Source organism: Colobus angolensis, unplaced genomic scaffold (genome assembly GCF_000951035.1).
Source record: "Colobus angolensis palliatus isolate OR3802 unplaced genomic scaffold, Cang.pa_1.0 Scaffold258, whole genome shotgun sequence".
Classification (NCBI taxonomy): Eukaryota; Metazoa; Chordata; class Mammalia; order Primates; family Cercopithecidae; genus Colobus; species Colobus angolensis.
Genome location: NW_012115799.1, coordinates 42044 through 54672, shown reverse-complemented (window position 1 = coordinate 54672; position 12629 = coordinate 42044). Strand labels below are relative to the sequence as shown.

The window sequence follows — 12629 nt, the reverse complement described above, 5'->3', positions numbered from 1 at the left end:
ATACAGTGTCTCCTGATGTTGCCCAGGCTGATCTGGAACTCCTGGCATCAAACGATCCTCCTGTCTCAACCTCCCGAAAGGCTAGGATTACAGGCATGAGCCACTGTGCCTGGCCTCTTTTTTTCAATTTTTGTGGATATTGAGGAAATTAAGATACTTTATTATACCCTTCTTAATCGTACTACTAGAAGTGCTTTTTCTCTGCCTATCTAAAAACCCAAATCCCTAATATACCAATTACCATTAAAGATAGTTCTAAAGAACGATGTCCTAGCAGAGGTTATGCAAGCAGTCTGCTTTAAAACTGCTGAAGGCGGGGCGTGGTGGCTCATGCCTTGATTACGGTTTGTGGGCTCTGTGTCCCCACCCAAATCTCATCTTGAAATGTACTTCCATAATCCCCACATGTTGTGAGAGGGACCCGGTGGGAGATAACTGAATCATGGGAGCATTTCCCCCATACTTTCTCGTGGTAGTGAATAATATCACGAGAATTGATGGTTTTATAAGGGATTTCTGCTTTCATGTCTTCTTCATTTCTCGCTTGCCGCTGCCATCTAAGAAGTGCCTTTCGCCGTGCACCATAATTGTGAGGCATCCCCAGCCACTTGGAACTGTGAGTCCAATAGACCTATTTTTCTTCCCAGTCTTGGGTATGTCTTTATCAGCAGTGTGAAAATGAACTAATACACACCTGTGATCCCAGCACTTTGGGAAGCTGAGGTGGGAGGATCCCTTGAGGTCAGGAGTTCGAGACCAGCCTGGCCAACATGGTAAAACTCCATCTCTACAAAAATACAAAAATTAGCCAGGTGTGGTGGGGGCACCTGTAATCCCAGCCACTTGGGAGGCTGGGGCAGGAGAATCGCTTGAACCTGGGAGGTGGAGGTTGCAGTGAGCTGAGCTTGCATCCACTGCATTCCAGTCAGAGCAAGACTTCATCTCAAAAACAATACGTAATAAAATTTTAAAAAATAAAACTGTTGGGGGCATTAGCCACACAAACAACTGTCCAAAAGCCAGGGTCTCTGGTTTTTGTTGTTTTTGTTTTTACAGTTTTATTGGTTTTATTTAAATCCCAATAAAACAAACACATTCGCTGTCTATTCACTTTCTGCACTGTGTAGGCTGGCACTGGCATTGGTGACTCTGATGACCACCTGGGGTGCTCTTTCTAAGATGGCTTTGCAGTTCTTGGAGGAAACATCATGAGTGACCTCAACACAGTAAGATTTGTTGCACATCAGCAGTACTTCCAGTTCCTTAACATTGTGGACCAGGAACTTCCAGAAGCCACTGGTCAGTATGTGCTTTGTCTTTTTTTTTTTGTTTCTCCCATAACCAATGTTGGGCATAGAGCTGGCCCTCGAACCTTCTATGAACCATGTTGCCAATACCTCTGTGTTTCCACCAGTTACACTTAATTTTGACATATCAGTCTGACTGGTGCCCAGTGAACTTCTTGGTGCTCTTTTTGATCATCTTGGGCTTCACAAGGGGTTTGAGGATGGCCATGATGGAGGAGATGGGTGTCACCTCCATAGGCTTGTGCCAAAGAAAAGAGCTCAGGTCTTTCTGTAATGGTAAAAGAGGACCCATAAAAAGTGAAAAAGCAATGATGCCCAACCAAAGTCAATAAATTTTTACTGCATGCCTGCCCTGTGAAACATGTTATGTCACTATCAGGATCTAGATTGAATGGAATTAATTCAGAGAACACCAAAGATCACTCTAAATCATGTCTTAGAGAAACAGTTGAAATAATCAGAGATGCTTATACTGGAAAGAAGAAGATTCTAGGAAAATATGAGAGCCGTCATGCCTAAATATTTAGCCCCCTTTTTTTTTTTTTTTTTTTTTTTTTGCAGAGATTAGACTTGGTTTGTACAGGACAACACAGAATTAATATCAATGAGTATCAGTCAAAATCAGTAGAATGAAATCATAGCAACCTAAGAAAAACCTTACTGTCAAAGCAATCTAAAAATAGAATGAGCTGTTTTAGGAGGAGCAGAAGCCTCACTAGCAATATTGGTACCAGGGACATTATATACTGCAGTCTCTGGATACTCAATCTCTAAATGAGTCTTAATCAGACACTGCTGCAAATCAAATCATAAATCACATCACCCAAAGTCAAATGCTGCTAACATAATGACATGTTTCCTTCTGATTTTTTTCGCTGTGTAGTTTAACATAATAAAATTGTAGCACATACACAATCTTTCACTTTTTATAAAAAATTATTTCTTTCGGCAATTTTGTAGACTACCAATATTTACCAAAGCTTTCGCTTTTTTTTTTTTTTTTTTTGAGACAGGGTCTCACTCTGTCTCCCAGGCTGGAGTGCAGTGGCATGATCTTGATCTACTGCAACCTCCCTTTCCCAGGTTCAAGCAATTCTTGTGCCTCAGCCTCCCAAGTAGCTGGGATTACAGGCACACACCACCACGTTCAACTGATTTTTGTATTTTTAACAGCGATGGGGTTTCACCATGTTGACCAGGCTGGTCTCGAACTCCTGGCCTTGTGATCCACCTGCTTTGGCCTCCCAAAGTGCTGGGATTACAGGTGTGAGCCACCACGCCCAGCCAGCTTTCACTTTTTGTTGAACATTTACAGTTTAGTGGTAAGAGCAGTTTTCAAGACACACTACCTGGTTGAATCTCTCTTACCAGCTATACAATCTTGGGAAAGTTACTTATTCATTGTGCCTCAGTCACCTCACTTGTAAAATGGGAACTGTACCTCAGGGAGTTGTTGTATTAAAGGAGATTCCATAGCCAAAATGTTTGTGTTCCCCATAAAATCCACATGTTGAAACCCTAGCCTATGGGTTCTAGGAGGTAGGGCATTTTGGAAAGAGATTAGGCCATAAGAGGTCAACCCTTATGGGATTAGTCCCCTTATAAAATAAGCCCAGGAAAACTCATTTGCCCTATCCACCGTGTAAGGACACAATGAGAAGGCACCATTTATGAGTCAGGAAACAGCTCTCATCAGACATGAAATCTACCAGCACCTTGATCTCGGATTTCCCAGCCTCCAGAACTGTGAGAAATAAATGTCTGTTATTTAAGCCACTCAGTCTACTCGATTTTGTTACAGTGGCCCAAAGACACTAAGACAGAATCCAAACCTAAGAATATATCCTCTGCCAGAGTAGTGGCTCACACATGTAGTCTCAGCAAGAGGATCACTTGAGGCCAGGAGTATAAGACCAACCCGGGCAACATTGCAAGACCCTGTCTCTACAATAAATTTTGAAAAAGAAAGAATAGATTCTCTATGTTCCAATGGTTGTTTGGGCCTCTCCTATAGCACCTACCGTCTTTTGCCATCAACACTTATTGAGCTTTTACTAGGTAATTTAGTTCAATTCCCCAACAAATGAGGACCTATTAATCTACAAGGCATCTTGCTATGTGCTTGGTATACATGTAAATATGAAAGGAAACATTTACTCCTGCCCTCAAGTAACTAAGTGATCTTTGGGAATAAGAGATGCACAGTCCTTTAAACTTACAATAAGTGTGTTTTGGATATTAAGAGCATAAGCACTGATGTCAGACAGACCCAGTTCCAGTCGTTTTGTCTCTTTCTTTGGGAGACCTTGAAACTTACTTAATCTCTAAGCCTCAGTTTCCTTGGTTATGTAATGATGATAACATCTACTGAAAAGTATTCCAAGACTTGAAAAAGGCAATGTGCATAAAGCACTTAGCATAATGTCTGGCACATAACAAATTTTAAAACAGAATATTTATCAAGTAAGCATTATTCAACCCCTACTAGAAAAGCCAGACCACCTATCCACAGCAGCCTTCCCACTTACTACCACCATGTACACACAGGGATAGGACTGGCTAGGAAGTGTTTCCCTTCCATTACCTAAGGCACTGCACGTCTCTTATGGAATTTACACCAGGCCATCACACTAGACCAGAGCCCAGCTCATCCAAGAGACTCTCATGGCCAAATCAAATACATGTCACACCCCTGTTGACCTAACTCACCACTACATATGTAAGCTTCTCTCATCATCTCCCAAACTTTTTTTACGTTTGCTTAGCTGACACAGCTTCTCATCTACTCTATCTGCAATACCAGCTCATCCCATTACCAATAAATCTTTTTTACATCCTCAACCTCATCTCCCAATATTCTTCCCACCTCCTTACCCAGACTGAAACCTGCTTCTTTCCTAGACACTTCCCCAACACCAACTTTATCATCACATACACCTGGGGTTCAGGGTTAGGCGCATAGGTGGATTTACTATGAAGTTTATAAAACTTAAGCTCCAGTGTCCCTAACTTCTACAAGCTCCTTCTAAGGGAAATATACTAGGAATGTGTTCAATTATGTTTTCAAAAAATTGGCAGCCAGGTGCGGTGGTTCATGCCTGTAATCCTAGCACTTTGGGAGGCTGAGGTGGGTGGATCACCTCAGGTCAGGAGTTCGAGAGCGCCTGGCCAACGTGGTGAAACCCTACCTCTACTAAAAATACAAAAAATCAGCCAGACACTGGCAGATGCCTGTAATCCCAGCTACCTGGCAGGCTAAGGCAGGAGAATCACTTGAACCCGGGAGGCAGAAGTTGCAGTGAGCTGAAATCATGCCACTGCACTCCAACCCGGGCAACAGAGCAACACTCCATCTCAAAAGAAAAAAAAAGAAAGGCTGGGCGCGGTGGCTCACACCTACAATCCCAGCACTTTGGGAGGCTGAGACGGGTAGATCACCTGAGGTCTGGAATTCGAGAACAGCCGTTGACCAGCATGGAGAAATCCCGTCTCTACTAAAAATACAAAACGAGCCGGGCATGGTGGTGCATGCCTGTAATCCCAGCTACTCAGGAGGCTGAGGCAGGAGAATTGCTTGAACCCGGGAGGCGGAGGTTGCAGTGAGCCAAGATCACACCACTGCACTCCAGCCTGGGCAACACGAGCGAAACTCCATCTCAAAACAAACAAACAAACAAATAAAAATTGGCAAAGATAATTTAGCTGCAACCAGTTAAGATGCTCATTCCAGCTTCCCTTCTGTCACACTTCCCCTCCTCTCAGATGAAACTGGGGTTACCAATTCTATCTTAATCAGAGGCACACAATACAGTTGATCACTCACTCTCTGCTTAAAACAGATTCTATTTGGATGCGTAAGACATGTCTCAAAGTCAACATGTCCAAACTGAACTTTCTATTCTTCCCAAATCTGGGAAGACCTATCTCAACAGTAATTCTATCCTTCCAGTTGCTCAGACCAAAATTCTTAGAGTCATTCTTAGACTGGGTCTCATTCTGTTGCCCAGGTAGAGTGCAGTGGCACAAGCCTCCCGAGTAGCTAGGCATGCACAACCACACCTGGCTAATTTTCTCTTTTAAATTTTTGCTATTCTCCCGCCTAGGCCTCCCCAAGTGCTGGGATCACAGGAGTGAGCCGCTACGCCCAGCCCCTAGCAGTCATTATCTACTCCTATCTCCCATATTGGTTCCTTCAACAAACCTTGTCTCCCACGGTAAGGCTGGTTGTAGTGGTGCACGCCTGTAATCCACTTTGGGAGGCCAAGGCAGGCTGATCACTTGAACCCAGGAGCTCAAGACCAGCCTGGACAACAAACCCCGTCTCTACTAAAAACACAAAACATTATCCCGGCATGGTGGTGTACACCTGTAGTCCCAGCTACTCAAAAGGCTGAAGTGGAAGGATAGCTTGAGCCCAGGAGATTGAGGCTGCAGTGCACCACTGCACTCCAGCCTGGGTGATAGAGCAAGACCCTGCCTACAAAAAAAAAAAAAAAAAAAATGTAGTGACTATCTCAACCACTCCCATCTATCCTAATGCAAGCCAAAATCACTTGCTTAGACTATTGCAATAGCTTTATTTCTCCCTCTGCCTCACTGAAGTATGTTTGGCTCTTAAGAACTTAGTTCACTGCTGGGCACAGTAGTGCACACCTGTTGTCCCAGCTATTTGGGAGGCTGCAGGAGGATCACTTGATCCCAAGAGTTCAGACTAACCTGGACAGCATAGTAATACCCCAACTCTACAAAAATAAGTTTCCAAATGGATGCTAATCTCACAATATCTAACTATAACCTACAAGGCTACTACAGACCCTGACCAACTTTCTCACTATTCATCCACAACTTTGCTATTTCTCCGATTCCATTCAGGAATTCTTTTCCCCACATAATCTATGCTGTAACCTCTATTAAGTTCATAAGCCAAATGTAAGTATGGCTTATCTTCTCTGACCTCAGCATCTAGCACATATACCTCTTTTACCCTGCTTTTCTTCAAATAACGCACATTATCATGTATTGCTGCTCTATCAGCATATAAATTCAATAGAAAACTTTTCATTCACTACAGAATTGTCTGGCATATAGGAACTCAAGTATTTGTACAATTGTTGTCCACAAGTGGTAGAACACTACTTTCCAAACCTGGATCACGTAGGGGCTCTTGTTCAAATGTACACCAATTCAGGAGGCACAGGGTATACCTGCACAGGGCATTTCTAATAGACTTCCAGATGACAACATGTCAAGTCCCAAGAATTTTCACCTACCTTCATTTCTTCCATCTCATGTCAGTCACCTGCATTACCAATGTTAAAGCAACCACACACTACACCTACACTTCACCTTTTACTGAGTCCCCCAGTAGACGTCTTTCAGGACCATGATTTTTTACAACTTGCACAACCCCTCCAAATACTCCCAACTGCTTTTCTCCACAAATATGAACATGCACACATTGACAGATAAGCCCCTGCATCTCTTCAGAAGTGTGTGAACATATATAAATTCCTTAAAACATTTTTCTCTCATCCTAACACAGTAAAACCCCATCTCTACTAAAAATACACAAGATTAGCAGGGTTTGGTGGTGGGCACCTGTAGTCCCCAGGAGGCTGAGACAGGAGAACAGCATGAACCCAGGCTGAGTTTGCAGGGAGCCGAGATGGCGCCACTGCACTCCAGCCTAGGTGACAGAACGAGACTCCGTCTCAAAAAAAAAAAAAAAAATTTCTTTAGACAAGGTCTCACTATGTGGCCCAGGGTGTTCTCCTGGGCTCAAGCAATCCTCCCACTCTGACCTCCAAAAGTACTGGGATTACTGTCATGAAAATGACACATTTTGTAAAGTATAAAAATAAAACTGGCAATTACCAGTTTACTGGCTGGTACAATTTTATGTTAACTCAGGGAAAATAAGCCATCAAGACAAGTGTATTGAGAACGTAATAAAATTTAAATTTTTAAAAGATTTCTTGCCGGGCGTGGTGGCTCACGCTTGAAATCCCAGCGCTTCGTGGGAGGCCAAGGCAGGCGAATCACGAAGTCAAGAGACCGAGACCATCCTGGTCAACATGATGAAACCCCCATCTCTACTAAAAATACAAAAATTAAGCTGAGCGTGGGGGCTGAGGCAGGAGAATGGCTTGAAATCAGGTTACAGTAAGCAGAGATTGCGCCACTGCACTCCTGCCTGGCAACAGAGGAAGATTCCATCTCAAAAAAAAAAAAAAAGAAATATTTCTATAACCAATTAACTATTCGTCATATTAAAACACTCATAAACTGAAGGGTTTTTTCAAAAGTTTATTTTATGTACAAAAAACTATCATGGTTTTTCATTGAGTAGATGCCTTGGATAATCCTTTGAAGGAAGATCACTCATAAACTGAAGGGTTTTTTCAAATGTTTATTTTATGTACAAAGAACTCTCATGGTTTTTCATTGAGTAGATGCCTTGGATAATCCTTTGAAGGAAGATCATTTAGTCCAACTGAAAAAAAAAAAAAGCAGATAATGATTTATTTCAAAATGCCTTAATCTCTACTTCTCACACAAAAAAATGGCTCATTATAGAATGTTTAACTGGACCTCTGACCTACCCAAACTAACCACACCAGGTTCTACATAGTTTAAATATTTACTGAATGCCTACTCCAGAATCAACTATGTTTTAGAATGATTTTTGGAAATGCTATCCCGGCTCTTCCCTCAAAGTAATGTTTCCCAAAACAAAACACTAGTAAATAAATGATCTTTACCAAATGCACAGGACAGTTGTTCAGTAGGCAACTATAATTACACGGTTCATCTTTTTTTTTTTTTTTGAGACAGTCTCGCTGTCTCCCGGACTGGCGTGCAATGGAGTTATCTCCACTGATTGCAACCTAAACCTCCTGGGTTCAAGCGATTCTCTCATCTCCGCCTCGTGAGTAGCTGAGACCACAGGCGCGGGCCACCATACAAGGCTAATTTTTGTGAAGGTTTTTGCCACGTTGGCAAGGCTTCTCGCGGAAATCCTGGGCTCAAGAGATCCGCCCACCTTGTCGGCCTCCCAAAGTGCTGGGATTTCAGGCGTGAGGCACCTCTCCTGGCCCACAGTTTATCTAGGACACAGAGCCAGGGCGTGGGCCAAGGTCCATTTTCTTATGTGTGATATACCTCTCGAATTAGGCGAACCTTCTCATTTTAACAAGAAGCATATACTTAAGTATTTGTTCAAGGCTACCAAGCCTGAATTTAAAGGTACTTTCTCTGTCCCTGCTGCACTGCAGAATTCATATTAATTTACAACAGGGCGCCAAGTGGCTCACGCCTGTAATACCAGCACTCTGAGGGGTCAAGGCGGCCGATCTCCTGAGGTCAGGAACTCAAGACCAGCTTGGTCAACACGGCGAAACCCCATCTCCACAAAAAATAAAAATAGGCAGGGTGTGGTGGGTGGCAGACCCCTGTAATCCCAGCCCCTCGGGAGGCTGAGGCAGGAGAACTGCTTGAACCCGAGAGGGGGAGGTTGCAGTGAGCTGAGATCACACCACTGCACTCCAGCCTGGGCAACAGAGGGAGACCCAGTTTCCAAAAAAAAAAAGTTTACATCATTATAGAACAGTATTGTCCAATACAAAATAATTAAGAATCAAAAAGCTGGTGAATTTATCTTAAGGAGTCAATCATAAATTCGTTTTCACCTTAAAAAAACCCCAAATTACTATTTAAAACATTTTTAGAAGCCAAAAGTTTCATATAAACATTTGCTTAAGGTGATCAAGAGATAGAAGTACTAAATGGCAGACCCTTGTTTGCTGAATCTTAACAATGTCTTTCTGACCCCAAACTTTTAGTTCATTCCAGTATATGACCCTATCAAAACATTTAGGGTGGCCTGGCGCGGTGGCTCACGCCTGTAATCCCAGCACTTTGAGAGGCGGGCGGATCACGAGGTCAAGAGTTCGAGACCAGCCTGACCAACATGGTGAAACCCTGTCTCTTCTAAAAATTAAAATGAGCCGGGCATGGTGGCGAGCGCCTGTAATCCCAGCTACTCAGGAGGCTGAGGCAGGAGAATCGCTTGAACCGGGGAGGCGAAGGTTGCAGTGAGCCGAGATCATGTCATTGCACTCCAGGTTGGGTGAGTGTGACTTCATCTCAAAAACAAACAAACAAACAAACAAACTTGGGGTCAGTGGTTAATACATTTATTTGGTTAGAAAATATCTAGGTAAAGCCGCGCGTGGTGGCGAAAGCCTTTAGTCCCAGCTACTCGGAACGCCAAGGCAGGAGGATCGCCTGAGACCAGGAGTTCGAGGTTGCAGTGAGCCAAAACAACGCCACTGCACTCCAACCTGGGCGACGAGAGAGACCCTGTCTCGAGAATAGGTACTTATAAGATCGATAAGTGAGAGAAATGTAAAACAATTTTAGTAGCCTCTGTAAAGTGAATAATTTCACCCAACACAATACATGGCACCTAAAACTGACTAAGCTATCTATGTAAAAGAGGGTAGGAAAAACTAAGTCCTTCACCTTCTCCATTCTATTAGTCTGTCCAAACCATCAACAGTGTCACCAGCTACCAACTAAAAAAGAGGAAAAGCTCTTGGTCGAATGCTCAGAATTACCCCCCCAGGGAAGATATGTCGGTTGTCTTTCGCAGAAAAAATAAAGAACCACCACGACCTCCGCCCACACAAACGTGGAGCACGCCTGCAGACGCCTACCTTAATGAAACCGATATCCTTCGCGTACTGACGGAAACACTGGCGGCACATATTGAGGCCATATTTCCGGATCAGACCGTGCCGGTTTGAACACACGCGACTGTAAGAAAAGAGACAGCGGCTTTGCAGGTCACAGAAATTACAAGACTCCACACTCAGACGGCTACTACCCGCATCCCGGGACTCCCAGGCCCCGGCACAGGCCTGTAATGGCGGCACCAGCGGCGCCCAGTCGGCCTGCTCCCTCGTGCCGCCCATGGCCTCCTCTACTTGAGATTCTAAGCAGCCTAGCGCTCCATGGCAACGCTTCCCCAAAATCACAAACTATTTCTCACCAAGAGCGAGAACCCTGGCCGAATTTTCGCGGGTGGCTCCAGTACAGCTGCTGGTGACCCATCTTGCTCTCAGAAGTGCAACGAGGTAAAAGGAAGGAGCTCGGCCACGCATGCGCTCTTCAAATTTTTGAGACAGTTTACCCAGAATGCAGTGCTCAAAGGAAACGCGTGCGCAGTGTGGTCAGGTTGTTTCGCGGGGTGAATAAAATGAAGTCTTATAGGCGTTGTGGGCCGTCCCAGTTGATGACGTCACCACACCACAGCTTCTAGTGTTATTCTGCGCCACTATCTTACCGCCGGGCGCGGTGGCGCGTGCCTGTAGTCCCAGCTACTCGGGAGGCTGAGGCTGGAGGATCGCTTGAGTCCAGGAGTTCTGGGCTGTAGTGCGCTATGCCGATCGGGTGTCCGCACTAAGTTCGGCATCAATATGGTGACCTCCCGGGAGCGGGGGACCACCAGGTTGCCTAAGGAGGGGTGAACCGGCCCAGGTCGGAAACGGAGCAGGTCAAAACTCCCGTGCTGATCAGTAGTGGGATCGCGCCTGTGAATAGCCACTGCACTCCAGCCTGGGCAACATAGCGAGACCCTGTCTCTTTTGAACAAGAAATACGTTAATTTTGAACTCTAAAGAAATGCATATGCGTAGCCTCTTTTATTGATTAAATCTTTTACTTTCTTTTCATTAAAACGTTACACTTGGGAAAGGATTTTTTTCCTCGACTCACCAGTGACACCTACTGGAATAAATTTACAAAACAACTTAAAATCAGCTGTAATAATCACGAGTCAACGGTAGGGTTTGCTTTTATTTTGTTAAACAGAGGACATTTTCAAATTTATTTTTTTAACACACTCCTCCAAGAAATACACCTACACCATTCCAGAAAAAAAAATGAGATTCTTTGGCATTTAGTGTATTTGATTCTTAAATGTAATTGGCTGGATGTAAAGTAGTAAGCAAGTAATGTGCAGGGTATGCTGCTTTGACCAGATAATTTGGTGACAAAACAACTAATGAAAAGCAAATGCAAAAATGCAAAAAAACAATGTCAATAAACGAATTTCTGCTCAAAGATGCCTAAAATTCCATATGGTCATTTATAATGCCTCCAGATAAAACTGCTCTGAAATCAAAGCTTTAACTAGATTTATAAAATGTAGCACAGGGTGCAACAATTCAAGAAACTTTTACATATAAACTCTTATAAATTGAAATACAACACTTCTTTAAGGTATGTTATGTCAGGGTTCTAGTGGGGTCCCCCTACCCAATCATTAAGTTAGGCATTGTATTATATGATTAAGGAAGGAGGGGAGTCAGAGATTTGTAAACTACATATAACTTGTTCCTTGCCCTCAAAATGTTCTAATCTAATCTACTGTGGAAAACAGGATTATCTCCAAGACCTCAACATACAACGTTTGTGCACCAGCAACACGTATACAACTAAGGAAAATATTCTGTATTCAATGATGGGTGTGCTCATGAGGTATGAGAGGAGCCAAGAAGAGAAATTAGTTCCAGCTTGAGGTACATTTGAGAGACCTTTGAGGAAGACCTTGAAGAATGGGATTTCTACAGGCAGCACTTGACAGAAGGGAATGCCTGTTGAAAGAAAGCCCTTGAGCCGAGGTAAGGCAAACAACTTTGTGTAACTAGAATAGAAGATGCACAAAAGGCCTAGTGATAGGAATGAAAAGGTATTTTATTTTAAAGCCTCATTGGGCAATATCCAATGTCAAGTTTCTACAACTTTCCTATAATTTATATCAGTCACTAATGTGTGGTTTCCAAAAGCCGTTTGCCTCACAAAAGCTAATCTAACATTTGTCCACACTTTCTCAGGCCTCTCCTAGTTGGTCTCCATAATATTTAAAAGATTACAGTGGTTCTGAGATCAATTCCATAAATATTTTTAGTACTCTGATATATAATCCTTTGGACCTAAAGAAGTGAATTCATTTAGGAGAGAAAAAAAGACAAATAAGCAACTAGTTGTACTTGAACAATCTTAATCTGAATATCTAAGTAATTGTTAATGCTTATTCTAGTCTATAGATTATTCTCTTTGATAGAGATATTGCAAAAGTTCAGCTAAGAAGTCGTACTTCCTTTCAGTTTTAAGATAATGTGACATAGGCCGGGCGCAGTGGCTCAAGCCTGTAATCCCAGCACTTTGGGAGGCCGAGGCAGGTGGATCACGAGGTCAGGAGATCGAGACCATCCTGGCTAACATGGTGAAACCCCGTCTCTACTAAAAATACAAAAA

At 43.3% G+C, this 12629-nt stretch overlaps 1 protein-coding gene and 1 pseudogene across 6 annotated transcripts; both read right to left on the bottom strand.

The window, feature by feature from the left end:
* Window positions 1–644: 644 nt before the first annotated feature.
* Window positions 645–1515, bottom strand: LOC105515274 (annotated as a pseudogene). The gene has a single exon (XR_001002291.1). The product of XR_001002291.1 is annotated as a 60S ribosomal protein L32 pseudogene (transcript).
* A 6083-nt stretch (window positions 1516–7598) lies between these two features.
* RPS29 (ribosomal protein S29) lies at window positions 7599–10582 on the bottom strand. Of its 5 annotated transcripts, XM_011947056.1 has the most exons (4): window positions 10360–10449; window positions 10025–10124; window positions 7764–7800; window positions 7599–7660 (listed from the first exon to the last, which is right to left on the bottom strand). In XM_011947056.1, the coding sequence occupies exons 1-3, from the start codon at window positions 10419–10421 to the stop codon at window positions 7792–7794; spliced, it is 171 nt and encodes a 56-aa protein (XP_011802446.1). In that variant the 5' UTR covers window positions 10422–10449; the 3' UTR covers window positions 7599–7660; window positions 7764–7791. The 5 variants fall into 5 exon arrangements, with proteins under 5 accessions (XP_011802446.1, XP_011802444.1, XP_011802445.1 ...); XM_011947054.1 differs by having other exon boundaries at window positions 7619–7660; window positions 10025–10582; XM_011947055.1 differs by lacking the exon at window positions 7599–7660 and having other exon boundaries at window positions 7697–7800; window positions 10360–10493.
* Window positions 10583–12629: the final 2047 nt, after the last annotated feature.

Coding starts and splice junctions, on each gene's coding strand:
- RPS29 (XM_011947052.1), bottom strand. CDS start 10,421: ATGGGTCACCAGCAGCTGTACTGGAGCCACCCGCGAAAATTCGGCCAG. Junction 10,125..10,359: donor GGCCAGGGTTCTCGCTCTTG/GTGAGAAATAGT, acceptor CTTTTCTTACAG/TCGCGTGTGTTCAAACCGGC.